This window comes from Prunus avium, chromosome 2, assembly GCF_965620075.1.
Source record: "Prunus avium chromosome 2, drPruAviu1.hap1.1, whole genome shotgun sequence".
Lineage (NCBI taxonomy): Eukaryota > Viridiplantae > Streptophyta > Magnoliopsida > Rosales > Rosaceae > Prunus > Prunus avium.
Window position 1 is genome coordinate 41,385,560 of NC_142285.1, and position 25,757 is coordinate 41,411,316.

Consider the following 25,757-nt stretch of genomic DNA (forward strand, 5'->3'; position numbering starts at 1 on the left):
GAAGTCCATTTACTTACAATTAAAATGTGCACGCCACAACGCCGACCACGATTAAAACATCCAAACATCCTTGATCTGACCAAAGGTCATGAACATCAACGGCTCTGATTAAAGGACCCCACGCCACGTTACAAATTCAAAGGCCGCGCTCAATTGAAAATGAGGGAGTTGGTTAATATTGTTTTGTTTTTATCAGCAAATTAACTTTCTGTTGCACATAAAAATGAGGGAGCTGCCCAATTGAAAATTGATCAATATGTCACATAACTTGGTGGTGAACATAACATTCTCAAGAACGAGATTTTCTACACCTTTATTTAATTAAAGTAGACAGATCATATATATGGTTTTCACACACACATATATATATATATATATATATATATATATGATTATTCATTACTTGAATTAAATTACATTCATTTACATGCATATTGGCGTTAGACTTTATTGGTAATCTTATGGGTTAATTGATGTAGCTATCAACTATGTCGTGTTTGGTTTTTAAATTCTATTTGAGGAGCAATTCATCATGATATTCAAATTTCCACACTTTGTTTCTAATTTTGTCCCCAACACTAATTTGGCTTCAGTCAAATTGTCAAAACCTGGTATATAGATATATGTATGTGTAAAAATTTGTCACATTTACTATGTTGTTTGTAGCAAAGCTTAAGAAACAATTGTGTTAGTTTTTAGTGTTAGGTACATTTTATTTTTCTTGGGTTGTTTGAAGCATATGATCAAAGTGGGCCAAAAATCATCACTTATGCGCTTCAAAATGAATGAAATGAGCCCAATAGGCCCAAAGGCCTTTGTTTCTTCACCTCACCTCTATCACAGCCTCGTACAATTTCATTGTCGAGACAAATCAAGGATCAAATCAGTAAGGTAAATGGGTTTACTTCCAATCAGAATAAGATTCCAGAACCATTGTTCAACACAATTGCTGTCTGCTTCATCCCACTGCACTCCAAATTCAAGACATTTTTCACAGATTTTGAGCAACAATAAGAATTTGAGCAAGTGTTTACCCTTTACACTTAGGACCAGTAGTTAGAGCACTTGCCACTGAATCAGCATCACCAGCAGCAGCAAAGATGGTCAAAGCCATTCGAGTCCATGAGCTTGGTGGACCTGAGGTCTCTCTCTCTCTCTTTCTCTCTCTGTTTCCATACATATGCTTTTATGTTTGAATTGGCCGGCTATTGGGTTGTGCTTTTTATTTTTATCAGATTATCAAAACTTACTTGTGTATAATTACTGGTTACTTGTCTTTATTTCTATCAGTGTTAAAAGTATTTGAGATTGCTGAATTCAATTCGCAGTTTGTGTATAGTGTATCAAGTGTCTTCATAAATAATCCTTCACATAAGTCGGCCGCTAGATCAGAAAACAATATATAGTTTTTGACACTGATTATTCAGTATCCATTACTTTTTTTTTTTGGGTTAAGGCCGTATCAGTTTGTCTAGTTTTGCTTAAAGAAAATTTATCTTAGACCTCCCATATTTGTCAGCTAAATGCCATTATTCCTTTACTTTCCTCGTCATTTTACTTATTTTTGTCATGTGATGGTGTTAGGTCTTGAAATGGGAAGATGTAGAAGTAGGAGAGCCAAAGGAGGGAGAGGTTCGTCTGAAGAACAAGGCCATTGGGCTTAATTTCGTTGATGTATACTACCGCAAAGGCGTTTATAAGGCTGCTACGGTCCCCTACACCCCCGGTTTTGCTGCATTTCTAAGATTATTATTATTATTATTTTGAATAGAAACATTTGTATTGATAATCAAGAGGAAAAGCTATCCTCGATTATACAACAAAGAGAGAATCTGCTCATTATAAGCAGAAAGCAAGAAAGATTCATCTAAAACTACTCCAACCAAAGATAGGTTAGAAGCTAAAGCACAACTTAAGTAAACTTATCTTAAGACAGCACCTTTACCATATAAGATTATGAAGATACAGTTCAACCAAGATTGACTTCTAGCCAATTTTTGACTTCATGTTCTTTTTAAAAACTTTGGTTTTTCTTCACAGTTTTCTCTAATAAACCTTTACCATGAGAGTAAATTTTTTGAAATATGGTTAGGAACGATTGGGGTGAACCTAATACAACCTAATACAAGAATGCAGAGCATGAAATCAGAGAACGATTTCCATTGTTAGATTTGTTGTATATATTTACATCTAAAACTTGTTGGCTTTGATAATGGATTTACACAATTTATTTACAAATCAAAACTGATTTCAGTTGTTGAGGCTTGTGGAGTTGTGACAGCTGTGGGACCAGGACTAACAGGCAGGCAAGTTGGAGATCTTGTAGCCTATGCTGGTCAGCCAATGGGCTCATATGCGTCTTATATGCGGAAGAGCAGATCCTTCCTGCAGACAGAGTTGTGCCTGTTCCTCCTTCCATTGATCCTACTGTTGCTGCATCCCTCTTGCTTAAGGGTATGACAGCCCAGTTTCTACTACGCAGTTGTTTCAAGGTAGCTTTATATTTATGCAGCAGCATCTGGAATTTCAGGAACCACACATTAAGTCTGTAAATGAAGATAGTTTGAATTACAAAACACGAGATAACCACATCCTGGTTGTGATATTTTAGGCCATGCTAGTTTTAATATTCCTTGAATATGCATGTGGCATTGCAAAACATTTTTATAGAGCTATTAGCATGCACCAATGAGTTTTCCTGTCGTGGAGAATATTCATTTCTGTTAATACTGTTTTGATCTTTAATGTTATCATTGTAAAACTCTTTGGGCAGAATTGCCCCTGTTTTGACAAAGTATGCTCAGTTGTGTTTGAGTTAGTCTTTTTCATTTGTTAATCATGAGCACTCATGGGAGTTGAGGAGCTCTCTCTCTCCCTCCCTATTTATATTTGTTCCTTTGAGACTATAAATTTTAAAAACATGTCCTATCATTATCTGATGTAAGATAAAACTACCATTCTTGTTCTCTTTCACTTTTTCATTTGTGGCGCACTTGTTGATTCCATTCCACCGGACAATCTGTGGAAAGAAAAAGAAACATAACAACTAAGTATGAATTCAATGAGTAAAATGTCCGAACCATCAAGATAGTACACCTTAAAAAACAAGCTCTATTGTAAACCAGCAACGTGTAATCAGCTAAGTGCTTCAATCTTAATTTCGGTTCATTCTACAATTGCATGCTTAACATAGCACATCCTCTTTCCTAATGTTATATATGTTTAAAAAATTTGAAACTTATGTTGCTTTTGTTATTAGGTCTGACTTGAGTGTTGTTATACAGGTTGAACCTGGACACACAGTCCTTGTCCATGCAGCAGCTGGTGGAGTTGGATCCCTTTTATGCCAGTGGGCTAATGCCCTTGGTGCCACTGTCATTGGAACTGTATCTACTAAAGAGAAGGCAGCTCAGGCCAAGGAGGATGGATGTCACCATGTCATAATCTATGAGGAAGAGGACTTTGTTGCTCGAGTGAAAGAAATAACATCTGACAATGGGGTCGAGGTTGTTTATGATTCTGTAGGGAAGGATACTTTTGAGGTAAGCTATACTTTTCTTCTCTCTTTTTTCTACGAATTAACAAAAACACAATCAAGGGTGTTTAGGGAGAGATCATACACTGTTCAAATTCTGCATGAGTACATTTGAGTGGGCTTCCTCTTAACATGGTGCTGAAGTTTCTCAATGCTAGACCAGGCCTACGAAACTAGTTGTTTTTGAATTTGAGCCAGGTTTATGAATTTTTTAAAAGATGAGGGGGTCCATTTAGACGGAATGCTTTAAAGTTAGGAGTTGGATTTTGACAAAAGGCTTTTCTGTTGGATCAGTCAATCTAGCTATATTTTATTTACTAAATTCTTAGACCTGAAATCACTCTTCCTTAATAGACCCTAAAGTTAGTTACATTGTGATTGTGGTAGTGCAAACAGTTGGTAATCAGTAATTAAAAGAGAAGAAGAAAAGACACCCTCAAATAAGTGTGTTGTGGCGTGATTTATCCAAATGTTGCAAGCCCAACTGGTCTCCCAGATCAACATAATCTGGTAGATAATGAGTTCTGGGTAGGCAGTCTTTTGCTAATTTGTATTTTGGACAAAGAATCCTTAATTGGGAGTTATTGTTGTATTCAGGGATCACTGGCATGCTTGAAGACTCGTGGATACATGGTGAGTTTTGGGCAATCATCAGGTGCGCCAGATCCGGTTCCATTGTCAGCCATTGCAGTGAAGTCACTGTTCTTGACTAGGCCTAGACTCTTCAATTACGCTGTAACTCGAGAAGAATTGCTAGGGATGGCGGGAGAGGTATTTGGTAATGTTCAATCAGGTGTATTGCGGGTTCGAGTAAATCACACCTACCCATTGTCTCAAGCAGCATAGGCACACGAAGACCTTGAGAATAGGAAAACATCTGGATCTGTTGTGCTTATCCCCTAAGGCAAATATGAGTTTGGTCTGTTAATTTTAAAGGCAACGTGATGGGTGTGTGTGAAAATGGATAAGGAACGTTTGCCTTCATGTTCGGGATAGCTGCTGTGCCAAATGAAATGGATGTCTCCGACTGCAGTCATCAAGAGACTTTGTTAAGCTAGCAATAAAAACAAGAAAAACTGGACTTTTTCCATCTTGCTGATTTCTAAGTTTTATCTTGAATTTATTGTAATCTATTGCAAGTACAAATTATCTTTTTCTTTGTATAATTGTGAAATTGGGGTATTATAACAAGGAGGATAATGATATCAAGGCTTAAAAGAGTAGAAAGAGAATTTATTCCGAATTGGCAATGTAATGTACCCTAATTAATTTCCATGAACATGAAACCTTGCCGATTTGTATGAGCAAACTTAGCTCAGCAACAGTGTTGTTGACATACATAACCGGACGCAAATATTTGTCTCTTTGAATGTGCTTGCTTATAATTTACAAGAAATATGCCGGAAATATTGTTGGAAAATATATTGGGCTGTAAAATGTGCAAATGAGGCCCGAGACTCTATTTCAGACTAGATTGCACCAAATCAGGCCAGTTCTATGTCATTAACCGTTTACAATCTATGCTTTTGGAACCCATGTCAGATTCTTTTTTCTTAATGTAGAGTAAAACTTACGCGTAACCTACACATATTTTGTCTATCTCTCTCCTCACGTGAATGATTGTGTATGCTCGAGTTACAAACGTTTCTCTCGACGAAGCATCCTCAAATTCTACTACGTGGAAAAAATGCAATGGTGTAACCTCACACACAATTCTCACTATGAAAACCATGGGCTCCTAAGGCGGTTTCTTGGAACTTGTTACCTTGAGGCTTCTCTATAAATTAAGGGATCCTAGTCCTATGACCACAACACACACTCTTAGAATTGGTTGAGTTGAAATGGGAGATAGGCCTCCCAGAAGCCAATGGGAATGAGTGACTTGGAGGGTTCCTCAGAACTTGTTTTCATCTTCTTCATGAAAATTGAGGAGGTGAGATTATAGGAGTTCTCTCCCAAGTCACTCATTTCTATTGTTTCTGGGAGTCTCTCCCTTTTCTCTACATACCAGACGCTCGAGATTTGGATAATTGTGCTACGTTTTGTTTTTCTTTACAGAACGTCATGATTAAGTAGGCGATTGGAGATTTACTATGTGCACCAAGCTGGACTTTCAATTATAATTGCAGAATTTGGTCACATTTTCCTGGTTTTATTCTACTAATACATATTTCCTGGCTCATATATTATTATTATTATTATAGGGTAGAGACTTGGTCATAGATAATTGACCGAGGATCTATAGGTGGCACCAGGTTTCCACCCAACTGGAATTACATCTTTGGCCAGCAAAGTTTGGGCTGAATACTGAGATGTCAACCTTATTGACAATGGAGGATGCAATTCTGAGCCTGCATCAAGTTTCCACACTGCACCTCATGATTGTTGCATGGCACGCCATTCATCACCACCGTCCGATGAGGAAGCCTCCTTCAACTCAACACCAGCAAGGTCACCATCTTCCCCCTCAAATTCAATCACAGCAGCAAAATAGTTTGAGTTTGAGCCCTGGTCCATGTGGAATGCAATGGTTTTTCCTGAATAGTCACATGCCACACTGGCGAACACTAAAGTTTGTCTACAGTTATTTATACGTCCAAACACTAAAGTTTTATGAATGTTAGCTATTATAAATAATGGGCTTCTTAGATCTAGGTCCACAACGATTAGCTATCATTGAGTTTAGTCCTCGCGGTTTTAGTTTTAGATGCAGGTCCTTTTACATTTATTACTTTTTTGTTGTGTCAATTTTACCCTTTGAGGTAAATAAGGAAAACACATTGAAAATCTAAATTTAATACATTATTTCCTTGTAATTGAATTCCATAATTTAAATTTTGAATTCTTTCCTTCATAATATTCCTAATATATGGACAAAATACAATTTAATCAATACAAAGTAAAGACCCACAAATTATACCAATACAAGCACCCACATTAAATTATATACCTGACATACAAGTAAATAGTGTTATTATTAGTAACGAAAAATACTTAGTGATAAATCATGTTACCTATAAGTTAGGAACATAAATTAGAAAACTACCTATAAGTCAGATAAAAAAATAGAAAACTACCTATATCTCCGGTACATAAAAAAGATAAATGGTAAATCGTATGTTACCTATAACTTAGATTCATAAACAAAAAGGCAAAAAAGTGTGGTACCTATATCTCATGTATGTCAAAACACAAGTCAATTAATAACTTTTTTTCTTCTTAAAGGAATATGTTACCTATAATTTAGATATATATATATATATATATGAAGAAAAATATATCAAAAAATGTATTACGTACCTATGTCTCCGGTATACTATACATAAAAGAACAACTAAAAAGAACAAAATAACTGAACCTGATTAAAAGTTGAGCATATATTCAACATAGAATAATAATAATAAGATTACCTCATTAAGAGTTGTTGGATGAGGAAAGAAATATAATATTGGCTAATTATCTCATTAAGGTAAGTAATCTAAGATAATGGGCAAGGGTAAATTGGATAAGGAAAGAAATATAATATTGGCTAATTATCTCATTAAGGTAATCTAAGATAATGGGCAATATTGGAAAAAAAAAAAAGATTTTAAATATATAAAATAAAAAGATTACATCAGACAATATTCAAAAAGGAATGTAATCCTATGTGGCACAAAAGTCAAAGGACTTGTATCAAAGTCACCAAATCCGAGAATTAAACCCAACTTCTAGATGAGAATTTGGATCTATATCAACTTTTCTAATAAATAATAGAAGAGTGACGTAACATGCCTTAAAAAGAATATAAAATCCCAATTTATTATAAGGGGTGCGTGCAATTACCACCTAGAAAAAATAAGAAAGGAGAGGAAATACTTTGTACCTAATAACAAGCTCCACATTCCTTGCCTGATTTGTACAGAGAAGGGCCTATCCCAGTAATCATAGAAGAGAATGGACGCCGTGACACCAAATTTCCATACCCACAAGACCCGCCTGCATTTACAATTTGTTAACTAAGCAACATCATTATTTCTTAACCAAGATTATTAAACGTGCACATATTAATCATGCATTAATTACCGTCACTTCCCGCACCGTCAGGGCTGCCATACCAAGTAGCTCCGGCAGGGTACCAATGGGTGGCAGCGGTCAGACAAGTTTAAGTGCTTGCGATTAACGGCAAAACACAGCTTAAAGTAGCAAAATACAGTGATTAAGTACCAAAGGGGTTTTAAACCAGCTAAGGGTAGCTTATTAAGAGTGGCCATGGCTAAGCTGCACTGCACTTAAGTTGATATGGCCAGTTTAGAGTGTGGTTTTTATAGAGGAAAATATCATGTGCCTGTTGCTATCAATCCAAGTCCAATTATTTTTTTTAAATTGGTATTATTAGTGGAGCGAATTGAAGTAACATGGCTTTTTCTACAGGTCGCCTTAATTTGACACAAACTAGAGGACACTTTTTTGAATTACCGTATCTTTTATTGAGAGGAAAATAATCATAGACTAATCTACATGTGGTTTGAATTTGCAGGCTCAAGTTCTGCAGATAAGCCAATGGAAACATGGTTTTACTTGCAAATCTTCAAGGGAGGATTTCAAAGTAAAACCCATAAATTTAGGCTGAGTATGTGGGGTGTTGGTGCTTTATTGACTTTATTTTAAGAAACTGGGGAAGATTTCCAAATGAATTTTCACTATTTTTTCACTGTCCAAAATGTCAAATTCAGAGCTCATCAAGCTCAGAATTGATAACCATAAGCTGACTAGACTAGACGAGACGAGATGCGAAGCCAAAAAATGTGCTTCTAGAGACACAACTTTTAACGGCTTTCACATCCCCAAGGGATGGAAGGTATTATACTTGGTATTTTTCTACAGTGTATTTTTATGAAAAACGTAAATGCATCGTCTCTATACATCATCGATATAATTGTTAATATATATATATATATATATATATATATATATATATATATATATATATATATATAATGTTGTCGAAATGTAAATAATATTTAGTGCCTCTAATTATAATATCAGGTGTTTTATGCTACACACATGGACTGCAACCTATTTGAAGATCCAAACAAGTTTGATCCATCACGGTTTGAGAGCTCCAAGAAATCATCATATCCCCCATACACATACATTCCATTTGGAGCAGGCCCTAGAATATATCCCGGCTTAGAATTTACAAGGGTTCAAGTGCTGCTCATCATTCATCATTTCATTACAAATTATTCTTGGGCACCAATCATCAAGAACGAGCCCATAAGATGTGAACCCATGCCATATCCAGTTAAGCTTCGTGGAAAATGTCATCATAACGTCAGCTTTGATTGTTCAAAGTCTTTCTCGATGGTCAATCATAGGGAAGTTTTTCTCCTTTCCACGAGTACCCACGTGCCACGTCCTCACACAGTCGCCAAATGGGACCAACCTCCCCCTCCATGATTTTATCATCCCACCCCACGCGACCCACAATCAAACTGTGCACGCCACAACGCCGACCACGATTAAAACATCCATCACCCTTGATCTGAGTCTGACCAAATGTCATGAACATCAACGGCTCTGATTAAAGGACCCCACGCCACGTTACAAATTCAAAGGCTGCGCTCTTCCGTCCAAAGTATTGGAACAATAAAAAATCCAGCTAACTATGTGGAAGGCACATCATTGACCCAAAGAGGTCAACGGTCTTCATGACTCTTAATTACCTGATCCCAATCATAATGTAAAATAGAGATAAGAGGGAAGCAGGAGGAGGGAATACCGTATATTTGATACCAGGTTTCAAAACTAAGCTATGGAAAGACTTTACCAAGAAAATAAAATGACATATCCAAATAATCGAAATGGGAAAATAGAGAATTGAAAGGCTTACCAGACAAAAAAAAAAGGCAAGGAATTGATGGGGTTGTGGTAAAATGGGATCAGAGTTGACAGTGTGTGAGCTCCCATCACTCCCAAACTCCCTTGAGGAGCGAGCGAGGACTGAGAAAGCCTAGCTTTTTCTCCTGCCGTTGATCACATCTCTTTCTTCTCTCTCGTTCGATCACATCGAACCGTCGAACTGGACTACGACGCTGATTTGTTTTTTCGTAAATAGTACCGCCGTACGGCTATACTCGATTTTTTTACTTTTTACAAAATCGTTAGACAGATCCTTTTTGTTTTTTTAAATAAATCGTAGAGCCGCACGGCTATACTCGGTTTTTTCATGTCTCTTTTGACACGTGGGCAGCTAGTTGCTTTGCGGGGTTCTATGTTTTAAAAATAAATAGTAGAGCCGAACGGCTATACTCGGGTTTTAATGTCTGTTTTGACACGTGGGCAACTAGTTGCTTTGCGGGGTTCTCTTTTTTTTTTTTTCAAAAATAAGCTTTTGACCTGTGAGTAACTAGGCGCTATATATTTGCTGCTGCTCTGTTTTGTTTTTTCATAAATCGTATAGCCGAGCGGCTATATGCAATTTTTTTTTCTTCAGAAAATTAGTATAGTCACCCGACTTTACTGGGTTTTTGGGTTTAATTCTTATAATAAGTATAGCCGATATATATAGATATATTAGGATCCTTTTTTTCTTTTAAATTTTCCCCGATTTTTGTTTATCGATAATAGTAGTTTATAGCATTATCCATTATTATTAGGCTATTATCCGAGTCTCTATTGTCCCCTTTTAATGTTTTACTTTCCCAGAGTTTTTATATGTATAAAGAATTTAGCATTTACACGGTTAATACTTTATTATATAGGTATGTATGTATTTTCCAATTGTACATCTGTATTTTGTACACGTCTAAAGTACTCGGAAAAATTCACGTATTTTCCGATTATACATTCGTGTTCTGTACGTATTTTTCAATTAAGGATTGCATTCAATGATGAACTGCTGGTGTGAAGCCAAGCTATTGCTAGCAGCAAGGAATAAAACACATATAAGGTTAAGACAAGAATCTATTACATTCCATTATTACAATCCTATACTTCCTTTTTTCTTAAAATTAAGGTTAAGACAGATCACATAGTACTATAAGGAGACCTTGAGAAAGATCATGTTATGGGGAATGTGGTTGTATATGTTCTCCTTTTCTGCTCCTATTCTGGATCTACTTTGTCCCGGAATTGCCTCTGTATTTTGGTGGCTTGGGTGGTTTCCCCTATGGCCGCCGCAGTTGGTTTATTGTTTCAGTTGTTGTGTCGCCGGCCAATTTTTTTTGCTCTATTTGTTACTTTGCAGATTTGAGATTTGGAAAACTATTTCAGATCTGTGATTTGGTGGCAAACGGGGTGACCAAGAGTGCTGTGCGATTCTGTTCAGCCTTTCGTGCTGCTTTTGTGTTCAACCCGATTGTGGTGTTGATCAATATTCTCTTCTAGTTTTTATTTGTAAGAGCCTCTAGTGCTTGATATGCATTTTCTCCTCCTACCAATGGCGGCTATTTCTCGGCACCTTCCCTTCACCACCATCTTCAGCACCTCGATCACACGAGGGTCTCCTCTCCTTGGTGACTCTTATGCAGTTGGGGTTGCTTTTAAAGTGCTTATGTCACTTATTGCTTGGATTATGGTAGCGCTCTTTGTAGCTTTGGTGGCTTGTCCACTACCATTTTCTGTCTCGAGCATTGGTTACTGGTTCCTCTCTGGTGGGTGTGGGTTTGTGTTGATTATGCTGTTGTTTGGTTATGGGTGGTGTGGCATTTCCCTGTTTTGTATTCACTGCCTTTTGTGTGCACTTTGCTTTTCTGGGCTTTATGTCCTCTTCAAGTTGTATGATGTAGTAGGTTTTATGCCTTCTTGTGTTGCAGTTGGTTGAATTCCTTTGTGGAGCTCACTTTGTTGTAACCAGCTTTTGCCTTCTATATAATAAAATTTGATTCCGACCAAAAAAAATCCAGTCAAGTCTAGCATAATTTAATGGGGGAAAAGGCCAGTGGCATTGAAATCTTGGTATTACATTTACAGTTGTACAAGCAAAAACAGCGGCACCAAAACCAGAATAGTTTTTTAAAAAAACTATGAACCTGAAATTGAGGGACAAGTGGATGGAGCTCGCCCAGCTGCATAGCCAAATACAAGGAGGATATGTTGACGTGATTCATTTCCCACTATCTGCCAAATTCATACTTTAACTAGTTTCCCCAACATTTATTCTTCACATACGACAAATGTCTAGTTTATTTCCCTTGTTTTGTAGCTAGCCCCATGGAACTCTCTAGATTTACATGAAAAGGCAATTAATTAAACATTAAGAAAGTGCTTTTGGACCTGCTTTTGATTTGATAGTTTTGTGGCACAAAGATTTTTTTTTCTTTTGGTAAAACGGGGGGGCAGAGCCCCGAACAAAAAAACTAAGCAAAATTAGAACAAATTGCACGGGTTCTAGGCACCCTTAACATATCATCCATCAGACAGGAACCCACCCAAGTAGGCGCCTGATCAAAGGTGTATAAACCCAAATCCACGTTGTAACTCCATTTGGCAAGACAGTCGGCTACCCCATTCGTCTCTCTGTAAATGTGTCGTAAGACACAACAGTCAAACCGATTCATGAGCTCTCGACAAGTAGAGATCACCCCAGCAAGAGGATGAGAGTTGAGAGCATCAGTCATTTGGGTAAGTTGCACCACACTGGCAGAGTCCAACTCAATAATGAGTTTAGAGACCCTTTTGTCAATAGCAAGTCTGATTCCAAAGAACAGACCCCAACATTCAGCATCCAAGATTTGGCCTATTCCCATGTTAACCGTGAACCCACCAAGCCAACCACCTTCAGAGTCGCGAATCACACCTCCTGCTCCAATAGTACCAGCTCCAAGTCTCCGTGATCCATCCACATTTAATTTAAACCAGCCATTGTCAGGGGGTTCCCAGACAAGAGAAATCAAGGTTTTATCAATTTTTGGTGTAGGAATATAAGCATTCATAATCCATTCCTTAGCACCAGTCACTACAGTATTCAGGGGACTAAGAGGCAACTCCTCCTCAGCTTTGAATATGAAATTGTTTCTCCATTTCCAAATAAACCAACAGGTGAATACAAAAACCAAGCTCCAGGATAGGCTAGTACCCCACTTGAATTTGGATAGAAGATTACTTATGATCCAAGGTTGCAACTCCGCTTGGAAGAACCTGGAATGTTGCTCAGGGAGTAAAATACTTTTCCAGATATATTGGGCTCTAGGACAATCTCTCAAAGTGTGGAGAACAGATTCAGTAAACCACCCACAAATCGTACATGAGGGATCATCCTTTATCTGTCTCTTCGCACATTGCTCATTGACAAGAATTTTTCCTTGGTAGACCAGCCAGAAGAAGATCTTCAATTTAGGAGGAATTCTCAGCTTCCATAAAGCATCCCAAAAAGGATCAATTGAGCCATGATTACACACAAGTAATTCATAAGCAGATTTAACGGTAAAAAGGCCGTTGTGAGAATGCTTCCAAATCATGGAATCCTGCAAATTGCTACCAAAACCAACAGGGCAATTAATAATTTGTTGAACAAGATCTTCACTAAGAACAGACCTAAGTTTTTCAATATCCCACCAATCGTCTTTGACAAAGTGAGAGATCTTGGAGTCCAAAGTATCAATAGGCAGCATACCACTTTGAGACAAAAGAGGGCCATTAGAGACCCAATGATCCGTCCAGAAATTAACAGAGTCTCCTTTGCCAATTCTCCAAATCAAACCTTTACCAAGAAGGGCAGAACCATGTAAAATGGCTCTCCAAGTGCTGGAACTTCCATGTTTACCTTGCAAACAACCATCCAAGACAGAGTGGCCTTTTAGATACTTCTCTTCGAAAATTTCAGCTAGCTAGATTTATGACAAACCAAAAGGCCCATATACAAAGTGCAGCCAGTATAAAAACTTTACTATATAAACCCCTCCCTCATTTTACATATTTGTTTGCATCAAACCATTACCTTGTTCCCTTTGTGTGTCACAAGATATGAACCTTTTCATTCTCTGCTTCTGTTTGAATTCTATAGTTTGCTAGCTAGCTGAGGCAACTTTATGGATGATGATAAAAGTTGTTCAAGCTCATTTTCAATCGGGAAGAGTGCACAAGAGAGGGGCTTGTCATATGTACCCGAGTGCTATGTAATTCCAACTTCACATCGTCCAAGTTTGACTCCAGAGGTTGCCAATGTCCCCACTATTGATTTTGGCAAATTGAAACAAGGTTCTCATGAACGAGCAATAGTTATTCAAGAAATCAGAACAGCTTGTTGTCAACTAGGATTCTTTCAAGTAAGCTTAATCTCTTTAATTTTCTTTTGGTTAGATGATCTTCATGTTCCATTCATAACGTAACCATGCATATATATATATAACATGCAAACAGATTGTCAACCATGGAATCTGTCAATCGGTGTTAGATGAGGCTCTTGCTTCGGCCTCGGAATTTTTCAAGTTGCCAGGTTCTGAGAAGGCCAAGTTCATGTCTAATGATGTTCACAAGCCAGTGAGGTATGGGACAAGCTTCAAGGATGGAGTTGATAAGATTCAATTTTGGAGGGTGTTTCTTAAGCATTATGCTCACCCCTTGGCAGATTGGATCAATACCTGGCCTAACAATCCATCTAACTATAGGTATATACCCTTATATTTTCTTTGTATTTCCAAAAAAGAAACAAAACCAAAAAAAAAACCCAAAAAGAAGAGAAAATTAAAATAAACATATGTACGTACCCAACTATATAACTAGCCACACATCTGATTTAAGAGCATGGTCTTCAGCTAAATTGTTGTCTTGTCTTATTTTGTCATACTTTTTGGTAAATCCTTGGGCAGTTGCCGCTCTTGACTTTTGGCAATCTGGAGGCCTCACATTAAAATATTTCAATAAAACATGGTCACTCTCACTAGCTAGTATACATATATCGAATCCAATGATCCTCATAAATATCAACCATCATGGAGCATAGTCTAGCGCTGACAAGCATGGCAAACAGGAACAGATAATCGTTTCTAATGTAGCTTTCATCTTTGTACTCAATTTGTTCTTTTACCCATGCGTCATCAATTGATTTTCAATCTTTGAATGCTTTATTCATATGAATCTAGGATCATCTGGAGAAATTTTTGGGAGGATTGTGTCTTTTAAGTTCTCACAGTCACCTTATCACATGATCGGTTATTGTAAAAGAGTTGGCCGGTTATTGTAAAAGAGTTGGCCCATACGCGACCACCTCAGTTATTAATATTGTTGCACAAGTTTATTTTTTATTAATTAGTAATTTGTTCTCATCACAAATCTTAATTGATTAGTACATGAATATCTCTAAGGAAACCATGGGAAAGTATTGCAAAGAAGTGAAGAAACTAAGCTTGGAGATAACGGAAGCCATCACTGAGAGCTTGGGGATAGGCCCAACCTACATGATCAACAAAATGGAAGATGGGATGCAAGTCATTACAGTCAACTGTTACCCACCATGCCCAAATCCTGAAATTGCACTAGGGTTGCCTCCTCATTCAGACTATAGCTGCTTAACCATTGTCCTTCAGAGCTGTCAGGGGCTCGAAATCATGCACGCTGAGGAAGGAGCCTGGAAACAAGTCCCCCAACTTCATGGTGCCCTACAAGTCCATGTGGGTGACCATTTTGAGGTGCTAAGCAATGGGTTGTACAAGAGCGTTGTGCACAGGGCCACATTGAACAGTGAGTGGACAAGAATCTCTATTGCAAGTCTGCATAGTTTGGGATTGGATGAGAAGATGGGGACTGCCAAAGAGCTTGTGGATGAGGAGCATCCTGGGAGGTACAAAGAAAGCAGCTTCAAAGATTTTCTGAATTTTCTCTCCACCAATGATCTAGCAGAGGGGAAGAGCTGAATCAACACACTCAAAATATAGAAAAATAACAATTTCAAGCCTTAAGCTAGCTCTATAGTGAGTGCTCTTTTTTGTCTGTTGATGTTATTTATTTTCTCAGTTTTTGGAAAAGACTACTTCTTAGTTTTTTTTTTTTGGGACCAAATTAAGAGTCTCTAATTATCTCGGAGAAGGGTAGCAGACTGAAAGGCAAAGTTAGCTTAATAGTGCCACTATTTGCTGGCTTAGAATTTGGCTTTGATATCATGTTGTTTAATTTTCTTTCTTTGCATCATGTGTATTAGCCCGAAAGGCGTGTTTAGGGGTTTTTTGGAGGTGTTTGAGCCTCAACTTTTTGTACGTCTTTTTAAACAGTATTGCACCTTATTAACCTTTTTTTTGGGGTTAGGCTCGTTAATCGTTACGGTTAATCAGCTTAGATTAAGATTAGTTATATAAAGTATATAACATAATCGGTAATTACTGCAAAATTTGACATACTTAACTGATCCTACATCTAAATTGGATATTATAAAGAGGAGCTGAAATTGACTTGAGGGAGCATATATCCAAAGAAAGAGCATTTTAGTTTTAATTACATTGGTTACTGCTACAAGGTCCAGGTTACCACCAAATCTATGTGGAATGGATGTGCATTTTTAATTAATAGAAAGGACATGAGAATATTTATTGCAGAGTCAACATAATGATCCAAAAAACTAGTTCTGATCCAAAATCTTAGCCGTACTCCTTGACCTCGGTATTTCTTTTGCTTTCTCTCTCTCTCTCTCTCTCTCACTTCACACTTTATACTCCAATCAACATCTAACGAACACACATACACAACCTTTCAAACCCCCTTGCTCAATATTGTATGCTTCCTTCACTCATTTCTGATCATCATTCTCATTACCGATATACATCAATTTAAGTCTTATTTGTCACGTACTAGCTATAAATAATAAAATAATTTAATTTAATACACACTAATATTCCAAGAAAATTAGGAGATGCATAGATCGGCAAGCTGGAGCCGGGCGGATGAGTACTTCATGCACCCAAACTCCTCCCCGTCAGCTGGGAAGGGGCCGTCGGGGCTACGGGTGTCAGTGTCGTTCGATCAAGGCGGTGATCAGCTGCCGGTGTACGATCCCATAGCGGAGTTGGCCAAGAAGGAAAGGTCTCGTGTTAAGTTTGCTGAGAATGCCGTGCATGTCATCCCCATTGTGCTTCTTCTATGTGCCTTTGTTCTTTGGTTCTTCTCAAATCCAGGTAATTAATCATAAAAAATAAAATCATTTGTACTATTTTAGACCACGATGTAGTATGAGATGATACAGATTGTTTATAAATTTGCATTAATATATTTTATTTTTCTTATATATATATTTTGTTGGTGTATATGTAATGCGCAGAGATAGACGTGCGGATTAAAACGGATCCAATAGCAGCAAGAATTGAAGGACTGACGTTAGAGGGGGAGATTGAGAGTGATAGTGACGGGACTCAAACAGGCGGTCTGCCCATTCTGGACTCGGGACTGGACTTGGATCAAACAACAACGACAATATCAACAACAACAAAGCAAATCAAACATAAATTAAAGTGAATTAGATTTAGATGATCATCGATGCATGTGTGGTGGCTTACATTTCTGTGGACGTTGGGAGAATTCAAATTAATAAATTAGGAAAGAAAAAAAAAACCTTGTGGTTTATATATTTTCCTCCTATATGTATTGTTCTCCTCAAGTGCTAATACTGCTCTCATTGTACTGGTGTTTTGGTATAATGTACATTATTTGGATGTATTTTGGAGCATTTTTTGGTTCACTCTTAAATTAACCTGCCATGTGCTATTTTTTTAAATACAAGTGATAGTCTAAATTGATCTAATCTACGAAGAAAGGGGATTCGAAATTATTTGCAAGGGGGTGGGCTCACTGCCTTAACCATTGTGTATATAAGGTGATCCTCGCCATGTTAGCAATTCCTTAAACCAACACCTCCTGGTCTTGAAGAATATTGTTTGTATAATTTTGCATTGGATTATAACAAGTCTTTTCCCCTTTTTATTTTTTTGGTCAAAGTTAGGAAGAGAGAGGGAGGAAACTCACACACACACACACGCTTGGAAGCACACTAAATGCCTGAGCCAATCCAACTAACACCCCCAATAGACCGAGCAATAGGTTTATGCAATGAAAAATAATTAATCATATCCCGCATGCTACATAATATAGTAATAATATCTAAACATCTTTACAAATAAGAAGAGTAAAAATTCAGAGAAGTATGGCAAGCGGGAAAGTACTCCACTCATTTTATTCACCAACAACATAACACATTAATTTAGATAGTAAAATTGTTCCCATTTTCTTAAGTTTCAAACAAACAATCACCAATTGTTCGGTTCAGCAAAACTTTATAACTTAAACTTCGGCAGTCATTTCTTATGTTCTTCTTGCAGTTTTTTTTTCTATAAAAATTTTTAATCCCAACACCATTAATTACTTTTAAGGGTATGGTCGCTATTTCAAAACTTAAGATTTAAGACTTAGCTCTTAGTTTTTTATTTTCATCACACAAAATAATATGCCTAATCACTGATTGTAAATAATCGCGTGATATAGAAGCATCTGCTCCAAAAAAAAAAAAAAAAAAAAACATTAGCATCATAAACTCAATAGGGTTCATATTCAAATACACCCGATTACATCCAAAGTGTTTTTGGTCATATCGCGAATACATTTGGGCTTCATGCTGATTGACAATATTACACTTAACGGGCCGAATAGAGGACCATGGCCCATGCCCAGCTGCAGGCCCAAATGTAAAACGGTAAAAGCGTTATTTGGCTCCAAATTTTTTCGTGTTTTTCATTAGAAACGTTTCACCTTTATATAATCCGAACTTTTCGGTTTCATCATCGCTTCGTCATACCAGTTGTTTTTTCCAGTTCTCCTTTTTGTTCTCTCTCTATCTCTCTCCTCTTCTCTTCCATTTGCCTTCTCTAAAGCTTTCCCTCCAGAGAATCTAAGCTGGTCTAGATTGTGTTCTGGCTGGACCGGTCCAATCCCGGTCGAGTTCTTCGTAGATCAACCACTTGCAGTCACAGTCATGAATCCTGAATAGTAAGCCTCCGATCTCTTTTCCCTTTTCCCTTGTTTCCATTAACTTTTGCCCCTCTTTGCATCTGAATATATTTATGCCATGAAAAAAATCAAAAATAAAAGTGGGTATTTTTCCTGCTGTTTTCCTTTGGATTCACCTAAAGCAGTTCTTTTTTGTCCTTACAACAATTATTCTTTAGATCCGTGATGATTTAGGGCTAAATTGTAATGGGTGTGTGGTCAATTTGTGTTTCCTTCTAAAAAAAAATTATCAATTTTGTTGAAATTCTGTTTGTTGACATAAGAAACTGAAGAAATTGAAACCCAATAGGATAGATTTCCAGTTACTTTCATTTCCTTGTGCCTTATACTTTAATTGTGATAACTGAAACCGAAAGCAGCGTAATTGATTTATTTTGATATCATAAATTTTAGCTTGGATCGTGTTCTTGAGGTTAATGGGTCAACTAAACTTTGGTTTGAGATCTTGATGTTCAGTTAGTTCTTGGGCTTAGTCAATGCAATTTGTTAAATGTAATTTAATTTTTGGCTCAACCAAATAACTTAAGTTTTAGTTTGCTACTAAACCTGTTGAATTCAGATTTAAAGTATTGCAAATGAATGATTATGTTCAAATGTTCTCTTCTGCAGTGATTACTTGTTTAAACTTTTACTGATTGGAGACTCTGGGGTTGGCAAATCATGTCTTCTTCTGAGGTTTGCTGTAAGTTGTTGATACTTTGACCCCTTAGTCCTTTATTCTCCTTTATTCGTATATGGAAATTGTAGTGCGTGTTAAAGTTTGTATTGGATTTTTTTGTCCGATTCGTTGTGTCCATTACTTGCCTCTCCCGTTATAGTTAACTGATTAGTCTTTACTGTTCTGATAATTCCTTACTGTGCTCATGCGTTTGTTTCTTGCCGAAAAGGAAATACAATGTTTTGCTTTATACTAAAGTTAGATATTTGGGGAATCTAGAAGTTATTTTGCTCTTCGATGTTTATGGGTAATTCAAAAATGGGAAATTCATTGATGTAAATGATAAGAAAGGAAGGCTTCAAGGAACCAAGTGAAAATAAATAGAAGTTTTTAGAAGAGAAACTTGTAATTTCTATCCTTTATTGTCAAAAATGCTGATTCCTTATCTAAACAATTAAAAAAATTGAGTATTGATTTACTTCAAATCGACGAATGCAATTAAATAACATATGCATGATTCGTTTTTGTCGTGTAATACCTATTATCTGATGTGTCATCCTAGGCAGGTGTTCATGTTGTCTCCCATGGAAATATTATTTATATTGATTACTCGTACAATTCCTCAGGGCTGACTATTTTATCTCTGTATGATACAGGATGATTCATATCTGGACAGCTATATTAGCACAATCGGAGTTGATTTTGTAAGCTCTATTTTCTGGGTCAAAGTGGTGTTATAGAAAATACGACTCCTAATTAATTTTCTTGTTCTTTTATCTGTAGAAAATTCGCACAGTCGAGCAGGATGGGAAGACCATTAAACTTCAAATTGTGACTCTCTCTCTCTCTCTCTCTCTCTCTCTCTCTCTCTCTCTCTCTCTCTCTCTCTCTCTCACATGGTAGTGCGTGGGCATTAAAGCCATTCAATAGTTGAGGAATACCTATTGCTTACGTACCTGAACTGTTGATGCCAAAGTGTTGTTGGTTCATTTTTTCCTTTCCCTTTTTTCTTCTTCTTCATGTGCTTATTCGCAACTGTCTGATGTAACACATTCAACTACTTTAGTAGAATTTCTTATTTCGTGAGGTTTTTTTGCGGCGTGTTTGCATTTAGTTGATTGACCTTGCTTATGAAGAAAGCTGTACTGTGTCAATGGAACACGTAGGGTCTTATCATTAGGCTTAAATTTAGTTCTAGTGCATGTTTGCAATATTCTTGTAGCACATATGAATTGTTATTTAGTCAATGAGCTATAAGACTTATCTGTCATATTTTCCTTTTTCCTTTTTCCTCCGGGAAATGTAGTGGGACACTGCTGGACAAGAACGTTTTAGGACAATTACTAGTAGCTACTACCGTGGGGCACATGGAATTATAGTAAGTTTTTCCTTTTTGTTTCATTATTGTGGTCATAGTTTTTCCTTGAAGTCTTGTAATGTGGATTCTATTTATTAATGTTGGTGCATGTGGCAGATAGTTTATGATGTGACAGACCAAGAGAGCTTCAACAATGTTAAGCAGTGGTTAAATGAAATTGATCGTTATGCTAGTGAGAATGTAAACAAGCTTCTTGTTGGTAACAAGGCTGACCTCACTGCTAACAAAGTTGTGTCTTATGAAACAGCTAAGGTGAAAAGAACCTTCCCTTAGTTCCTGCTACCATATTTTTTTGTCTATTGAAGTATTCAATATTTAGATAATGACTCTTCCCTATCGTCATTGGTTTGTTAAAAGGCGTTTGCGGATGAGATTGGGATCCCTTTCATGGAGACTAGTGCAAAAAATGCTACTAATGTTGAGCAAGCTTTCATGGCAATGGCTGCTGAAATAAAGAATAGGTACTTTTGTATATGTCGTGTGTTTTCTTTTCCCTTGTAATGTAATAAGAGAAAAGGTTAAACAAGGGACAGGATTCTTTTGAAAAATAGTCATGCGTCGGTTTGCTGCGTCTTTGAGTTGAAGTAAATTCTGATACTATTCTTCTAAAAAAGAAAGGGTGCATTTTTGTTCTAAAGCTCTCCAGCTGTGCTAGTTTATAATTTGGCCTCTTCAGTAGTTCACTCATTTCTTTCATGACCCAATGCAGGATGGCAAGTCAACCAATGAACAATGCAAGGCCACCGACAGTGCAGATCCGAGGACAACCTGTCAACCAGAAATCTGGCTGCTGCTCCTCTTAGTCGATTCTATTGCTCGTCTTCTGTGGCATGAGTGCATGCGCATAGGAGAAGGCTTCACTTCATTCTTGTCTAAGCTGTAGGGGACCATTCGTGCCTTGTGAAACCATATATAATAACTTTGCTCGTCAGTATGTTTTATAAAGTCACAAACAAAACAAATTCCATTCTTTTTAGTCTCTTAACTGGTATGTACAAATGATGTCTGCTACTCAGCTACATTTTTTATTTCTCTGTTTTCTTCTGTTTAAAGTGACTTGCTAAATTGTTTCATGTGGATGCTTAAAGGAAATTTGTACGTTTCAAATGTTATAATATGGCAAGTAGCCAATTTGTTATAGAATCTTGAAATAGTGACTGCTGCAGATGCTATTTGTCTTCAATGTCTCTACAGCTAAACAAATTAGCTCTTTAACCATGCGTTCCTCGGATTAAATTACTAGATCGAAGCATAGACCAGTCCATAGGACAATTTTGTCCCCTCTATTTCATAAAGTCACTTCCGCTCTACCTCTCTCTTTAAGCTGGATTTTTCTTTCAAATTACCAATTTATCATAAATAAATTTGTTTCGTTAACGAACTTTTAATTTAGTGGTATTTCTCAGTTCAAATTCGAATTGACACACCATAATTTGGTAAAGCTACTATTCCATTGAGTTAACCTTGGTAGAATGAAACTCGATTCTGCTTTTGAACACACCCAAAAAGAAAACCTTGGTAGAAAGTGCTTTCGTAAATGTGAGTTAAAGAAGGAAAAGTTGAGGAAAAAAAAGTTGAATTGTATAGCATTGTCCCAAAACATGATACAGAACAATTCAGCAGGATACACACAAGCCAGCCCAGCCATGCTTGTTATGTAATGCATCAATCAAGCTATCTATCTCATTTTACCATCAACTGTGGGACACTTGGAAAACTTCTTCCGCATTATACAATTGTACACCTCTTCCATGAAAATGAACCAACGTAATTGATTATTCTCGTGATACTTCTACCTCTCAGCTTGAAAAATCAAAATTGCAAAAAGAATCTGGCTGTAACATATATCATTTTCTATGTCACTCTGATGGCACCAGAAGTAGGGGAAGACAAATTGGCTCCTTGAGAAGGTTGAGGCTGCCCAATTTTAAGCTCTAGAGCATCTTTTTCAGCAGGTGAGCTCATACCGATACGGCCCGTCATAGATGGGCTGCTTGGAAGAGACCTTGGTGACGGAATTCCAGAAGGGTGAGAAATAACAGGTGCACAAGTAGCAAAGTTACCATGTGTTTTGATCATATAGTGGAAGCTTGGTCTGGCAAAGTGCATCATTGGGGCGTATGGGACATTTTCAGGAATTCCCATCTGTTCAAACATTAGCAAAATCATCATCATAAACAATTCTGGCACAACAACTTCAAATGAAAGCAAACAACAACATAGCCATAAGAAACAGCAACTAAAATCACATAACTTTTCTTTACAATTTATAGTTCCCTTCAAAATGGGAAAAAGAATGTTAATGAATTACCATATATGGGAAGACAGGGTAATTTGGAACATTGCAAGGTGGAGACACTGGAGCAGCTGGGGGGCTATCCAAGCATAGATGTGGAAATCGGTTTAGAATCTGAGACGGAACGCTTGCCTGTAAGATTATTAAAAGTCATTAATGTAAATGATGTTTATAAGTTAATGTTCTTAAGGTTGATGATATATAAGCTGGTGGATTTACCTGTGGTGGTGAGCTATTAGCTGTATTAATCTTCTGTGGCAGAACTTTACAGCTGCTACCCTGCACCACAAGCAGCCATTACAAATAGGTTCTAGCCTCATCTTGAAATGAGCTTTGATGACACAATTGATGGGCTTACCTCTGATGAAGTTTCTGTAGCTGTTCTTGTTGGTGAAATTGGAGAATCTTGAAGACCCTGATCCTGCAGGTCCATCCAGTATAAGTCATTTATATTAACTAATTAAGATGTTTAGAACTTGAAACCAAAATGAAAATGCATAGAGGATTGATCTGTGAGAAAGAGAGGGGGAGAGAGAATTACAGAGAGTTCTTTAAATTGCATGTCAAAGAGGCTTGATCTGCGTTTTCTCTTATCATATGTAGCCTGCCTGAGGAAATATTTTTGTGCATGACTAGCAACCTGAGTTGGGGTTCTGGTGGTGACAAAATTTCTTGCTATTCCTCTCCAATCTCCTTTCCCAAGCTTCTTCAAACCAGCTAGAAACACCCGGTGCTCTTCCTCTGTCCACGGCCTCCCTGAGGACATATATTTATTCAAATTCAGCCAAAACCAAACCTGAAGAAGAATCTATATGCAAAGCTCTTATATAATTTGTAGCCATCAATGTTAATTAAGAAGTTCATTAGCACCCATTAGCAAGGCTCATTAATGATTCTACTTCATTATGGATTGGTTTAAAATTTCACTTAGTTATCATAAGCTCTGAAAACCAATTTGAAGAGCATCATTATATCATCTGCTGCAGTATTAATTTAATTAACAACTGCAAGATTTTACAAAGTACTTTTATTTTGAACAGAAGTTTTGAAAAAACCTAATAATTTCGAACAAGAGTCGCAGAAGAAACTACTAGAAAAACAAAGCTTATACAAAGAAACAAACATCGAATGAAACATGCATTCTCCAACACATGACACAATTCATAAAACAGCAACAAGAAGAAAGCCTAGACGCATAAATTAATCACTTAACAAATTGGTTATTAAATATTTATTGTATGTACCTTTTTTTCTCTCATGGGCGGCTTTGTGTCTCTTGTTGTGAATGAGGCCGTCGGAGAGATAGCCGGCATCGTGATCAATTGTGACAACGTTGTTGTTGTGGTCTGCATTGCCTGCCGCCTGCAGATTGCCCATGCTGTAACTCTTCTTCATCGAATCATCTTCTTTCTCCATAATGTTTACGCCGAAAAGCTTCAAGCAAACCCCTTTATTTTGTCCATGGCCAAGGCCATTGGTGTTGCACGTCCTAGAGTTATGCCCGTTGTGCCCGCAATGCGAACACTTTCTCATTGATTCTTTCACCATGTTTGGTAATATAACAACCCTTTTCGCTTTAATCTCTGATCAACACAAATCTTTTAAACGAAAACTATGAAGATGGAAGATGATGGGTTTTGCTTGATATATTGATTTGTGGATTAATTTGGTAGGGATAGAAGAAAGAAGAGAAGAATTAACCTTAATTTTTCTGTTTCGTGCTAAGGAAGGTGTTGGAGTATTTATGGGGCTTTTAGTTTCCTTTTCTATAATAAGTCTATAACAATCAAACACACGTACCCAAGTTTGTGTAACATTTTCTCCTTTTTTCCCTTCACCACTAAGCTCACTAAAAAAATATAAATCTTTTTACTAATTGGATTTTGGGAAAGTCATTGAAAGGTTGGGATTGGTTCAGTGGTGAGTCAACCGGATTGTAAGCCGTTGGATTAGAATTGAAATTCGTTTGATGCTTTTTTACTGCAATGGGTGACTTCCACGTGGCAGTAGTATGCAGTTCTGTGTGAAGCTGGTCTTACGCGATGATATAATGCGTCTCTCTGGAAAGTCGGTACGCGTCCCTGGTCCTAGCTACTAATTTTATCTTTTTACCCAAAAATAAAAAATAAAAAGTAAAAAAGAAGAGCACCTTTTTCCAGCTTTTTTGTTGATGCTGGTCAAAATCCAATTTTAGCTCTCTAATTTGGGAGATCAAAATATTCAAAACTTTAATCAGGACAGCTAATCTGGATTTTCAATTCAAGTCTCCCTGTGATTTTGTACAGGCAGGTAAAAGCTTACCTGGTTGCCTTGAGTCGTTGGGACTCAGAGATTCATCCAATTGGACGGCCAGGATTTGTTTATAGTTGATAGACTTCCTAGTTAGGCAAAATCAAATCACGTGAGAAATTTGGAAATAAGATTTGGTGTGGTAAATCACCAAGAAAAAAGGTGGTGTGGTCAAATTGAAACACAAGAATGTGCACACTCGATTATCTCTTTTAAGCTCAATAATTATGACTGAATTAATATAGATTTGTTTAGATAAATACTGGTGTCAATGTAGTTAACACATATTAGACTCCAGTTTATTGTTCTTTTCATTTTTAATTAGCATCTTAGCGATAAGCTTATTTAAGGCTGGCAATTTATTACTTGCATGCCAAGCAAATGACTTATAGGTAACGGTGCCTTGGAACAAACAAAATAGTGTTTGCTAGAAAATCAAACTACACTACAAACTCCTTTTCTCGAAGTTATCTTTCTAAAGTCAAAATCGAATTCTCGATAAGTTATTGAAACACATTGCATCTAAAAGTTATCTTTCTTATTTTGGCTGGTATCTAAAAGATATCGTACTAAGTACGAAATTGGAAATAGAATTTGAGTGTAGATCAAATAGGAAAAAATCTTCACAAGA

General features: G+C 37.0%; 5 protein-coding genes and 1 pseudogene across 5 annotated transcripts; 4 read left to right on the top strand and 2 right to left on the bottom strand.

Moving 5' to 3' along the window:
* The first annotated feature begins 852 nt into the window (after positions 1 to 852).
* LOC110746989 (uncharacterized) lies at positions 853 to 4,753 on the top strand. Its single transcript, XM_088249544.1, has 5 exons — positions 853 to 1,142; positions 1,585 to 1,726; positions 2,255 to 2,454; positions 3,285 to 3,542; positions 4,133 to 4,753. Exons 1-5 carry the CDS (start codon positions 1,101 to 1,103, stop codon positions 4,379 to 4,381), a joined length of 891 nt encoding a protein of 296 aa, XP_088105670.1. The 5' UTR covers positions 853 to 1,100; the 3' UTR covers positions 4,382 to 4,753.
* A 999-nt stretch (positions 4,754 to 5,752) lies between these two features.
* LOC110746988 (putative expansin-B2 pseudogene) lies at positions 5,753 to 7,815 on the bottom strand (annotated as a pseudogene).
* A 5,733-nt stretch (positions 7,816 to 13,548) lies between these two features.
* Positions 13,549 to 15,393, top strand: KUOX1 (KAR-UP oxidoreductase 1). Its single transcript, XM_088247742.1, is given in 4 exon segments — positions 13,549 to 13,785; positions 13,880 to 14,127; position 14,684; positions 14,824 to 15,393. Coding segments are annotated over 4 exon segments (1,056 nt in total).
* An 889-nt stretch (positions 15,394 to 16,282) lies between these two features.
* Positions 16,283 to 16,975, top strand: LOC110764779 (uncharacterized). Its single transcript, XM_021967802.2, has 2 exons — positions 16,283 to 16,623; positions 16,767 to 16,975. The coding sequence occupies exons 1-2, from the start codon at positions 16,362 to 16,364 to the stop codon at positions 16,958 to 16,960; spliced, it is 456 nt and encodes a 151-aa protein (XP_021823494.1). The 5' UTR covers positions 16,283 to 16,361; the 3' UTR covers positions 16,961 to 16,975.
* Positions 16,976 to 18,269: 1,294 nt separating this feature from the next.
* On the top strand, positions 18,270 to 21,684 carry LOC110764710 (GTP-binding protein YPTM2). Its single transcript, XM_021967723.2, has 8 exons — positions 18,270 to 18,484; positions 19,115 to 19,187; positions 19,820 to 19,867; positions 19,947 to 19,994; positions 20,470 to 20,541; positions 20,638 to 20,793; positions 20,899 to 21,002; positions 21,251 to 21,684. Exons 1-8 carry the CDS (start codon positions 18,471 to 18,473, stop codon positions 21,342 to 21,344), a joined length of 609 nt encoding a protein of 202 aa, XP_021823415.2. The 5' UTR covers positions 18,270 to 18,470; the 3' UTR covers positions 21,345 to 21,684.
* Positions 21,685 to 22,189: 505 nt separating this feature from the next.
* Positions 22,190 to 24,525, bottom strand: LOC110764777 (myb-like transcription factor family protein). Its single transcript, XM_021967799.2, has 6 exons — positions 24,082 to 24,525; positions 23,379 to 23,593; positions 23,196 to 23,258; positions 23,057 to 23,116; positions 22,853 to 22,969; positions 22,190 to 22,686 (listed from the first exon to the last, which is right to left on the bottom strand). Exons 1-6 carry the CDS (start codon positions 24,383 to 24,385, stop codon positions 22,396 to 22,398), a joined length of 1,050 nt encoding a protein of 349 aa, XP_021823491.1. The 5' UTR covers positions 24,386 to 24,525; the 3' UTR covers positions 22,190 to 22,395.
* Between the last annotated feature and the right edge of the window lie 1,232 nt (positions 24,526 to 25,757).

Excerpts from the sequence above, each read along its gene's own strand:
- LOC110746989 (XM_088249544.1), top strand. The coding sequence starts at position 1,101 with ATGGTCAAAGCCATTCGAGTCCATGAGCTTGGTGGACCTGAG. Across the intron at positions 1,143-1,584 it reads ATGAGCTTGGTGGACCTGAG|GTCTTGAAATGGGAAGATGT; the intron begins GTCTCTCTCTCT and ends TGATGGTGTTAG. Across the intron at positions 3,543-4,132 it reads TAGGGAAGGATACTTTTGAG|GGATCACTGGCATGCTTGAA; the intron begins GTAAGCTATACT and ends TGTTGTATTCAG.
- LOC110764779 (XM_021967802.2), top strand. The coding sequence starts at position 16,362 with ATGCATAGATCGGCAAGCTGGAGCCGGGCGGATGAGTACTTCATGCAC. Across the intron at positions 16,624-16,766 it reads TTGGTTCTTCTCAAATCCAG|AGATAGACGTGCGGATTAAA; the intron begins GTAATTAATCAT and ends TGTAATGCGCAG.
- LOC110764710 (XM_021967723.2), top strand. Across the intron at positions 19,995-20,469 it reads AGACCATTAAACTTCAAATT|TGGGACACTGCTGGACAAGA; the intron begins GTGACTCTCTCT and ends CGGGAAATGTAG. Across the intron at positions 20,794-20,898 it reads TGTCTTATGAAACAGCTAAG|GCGTTTGCGGATGAGATTGG; the intron begins GTGAAAAGAACC and ends GTTTGTTAAAAG.
- LOC110764777 (XM_021967799.2), bottom strand. The coding sequence starts at position 24,385 with ATGGTGAAAGAATCAATGAGAAAGTGTTCGCATTGCGGGCACAACGGG. Across the intron at positions 23,117-23,195 it reads CTACAGAAACTTCATCAGAG|GGTAGCAGCTGTAAAGTTCT; the intron begins GTAAGCCCATCA and ends CTTGTGGTGCAG. Across the intron at positions 22,687-22,852 it reads ACCCTGTCTTCCCATATATG|ATGGGAATTCCTGAAAATGT; the intron begins GTAATTCATTAA and ends ATGTTTGAACAG.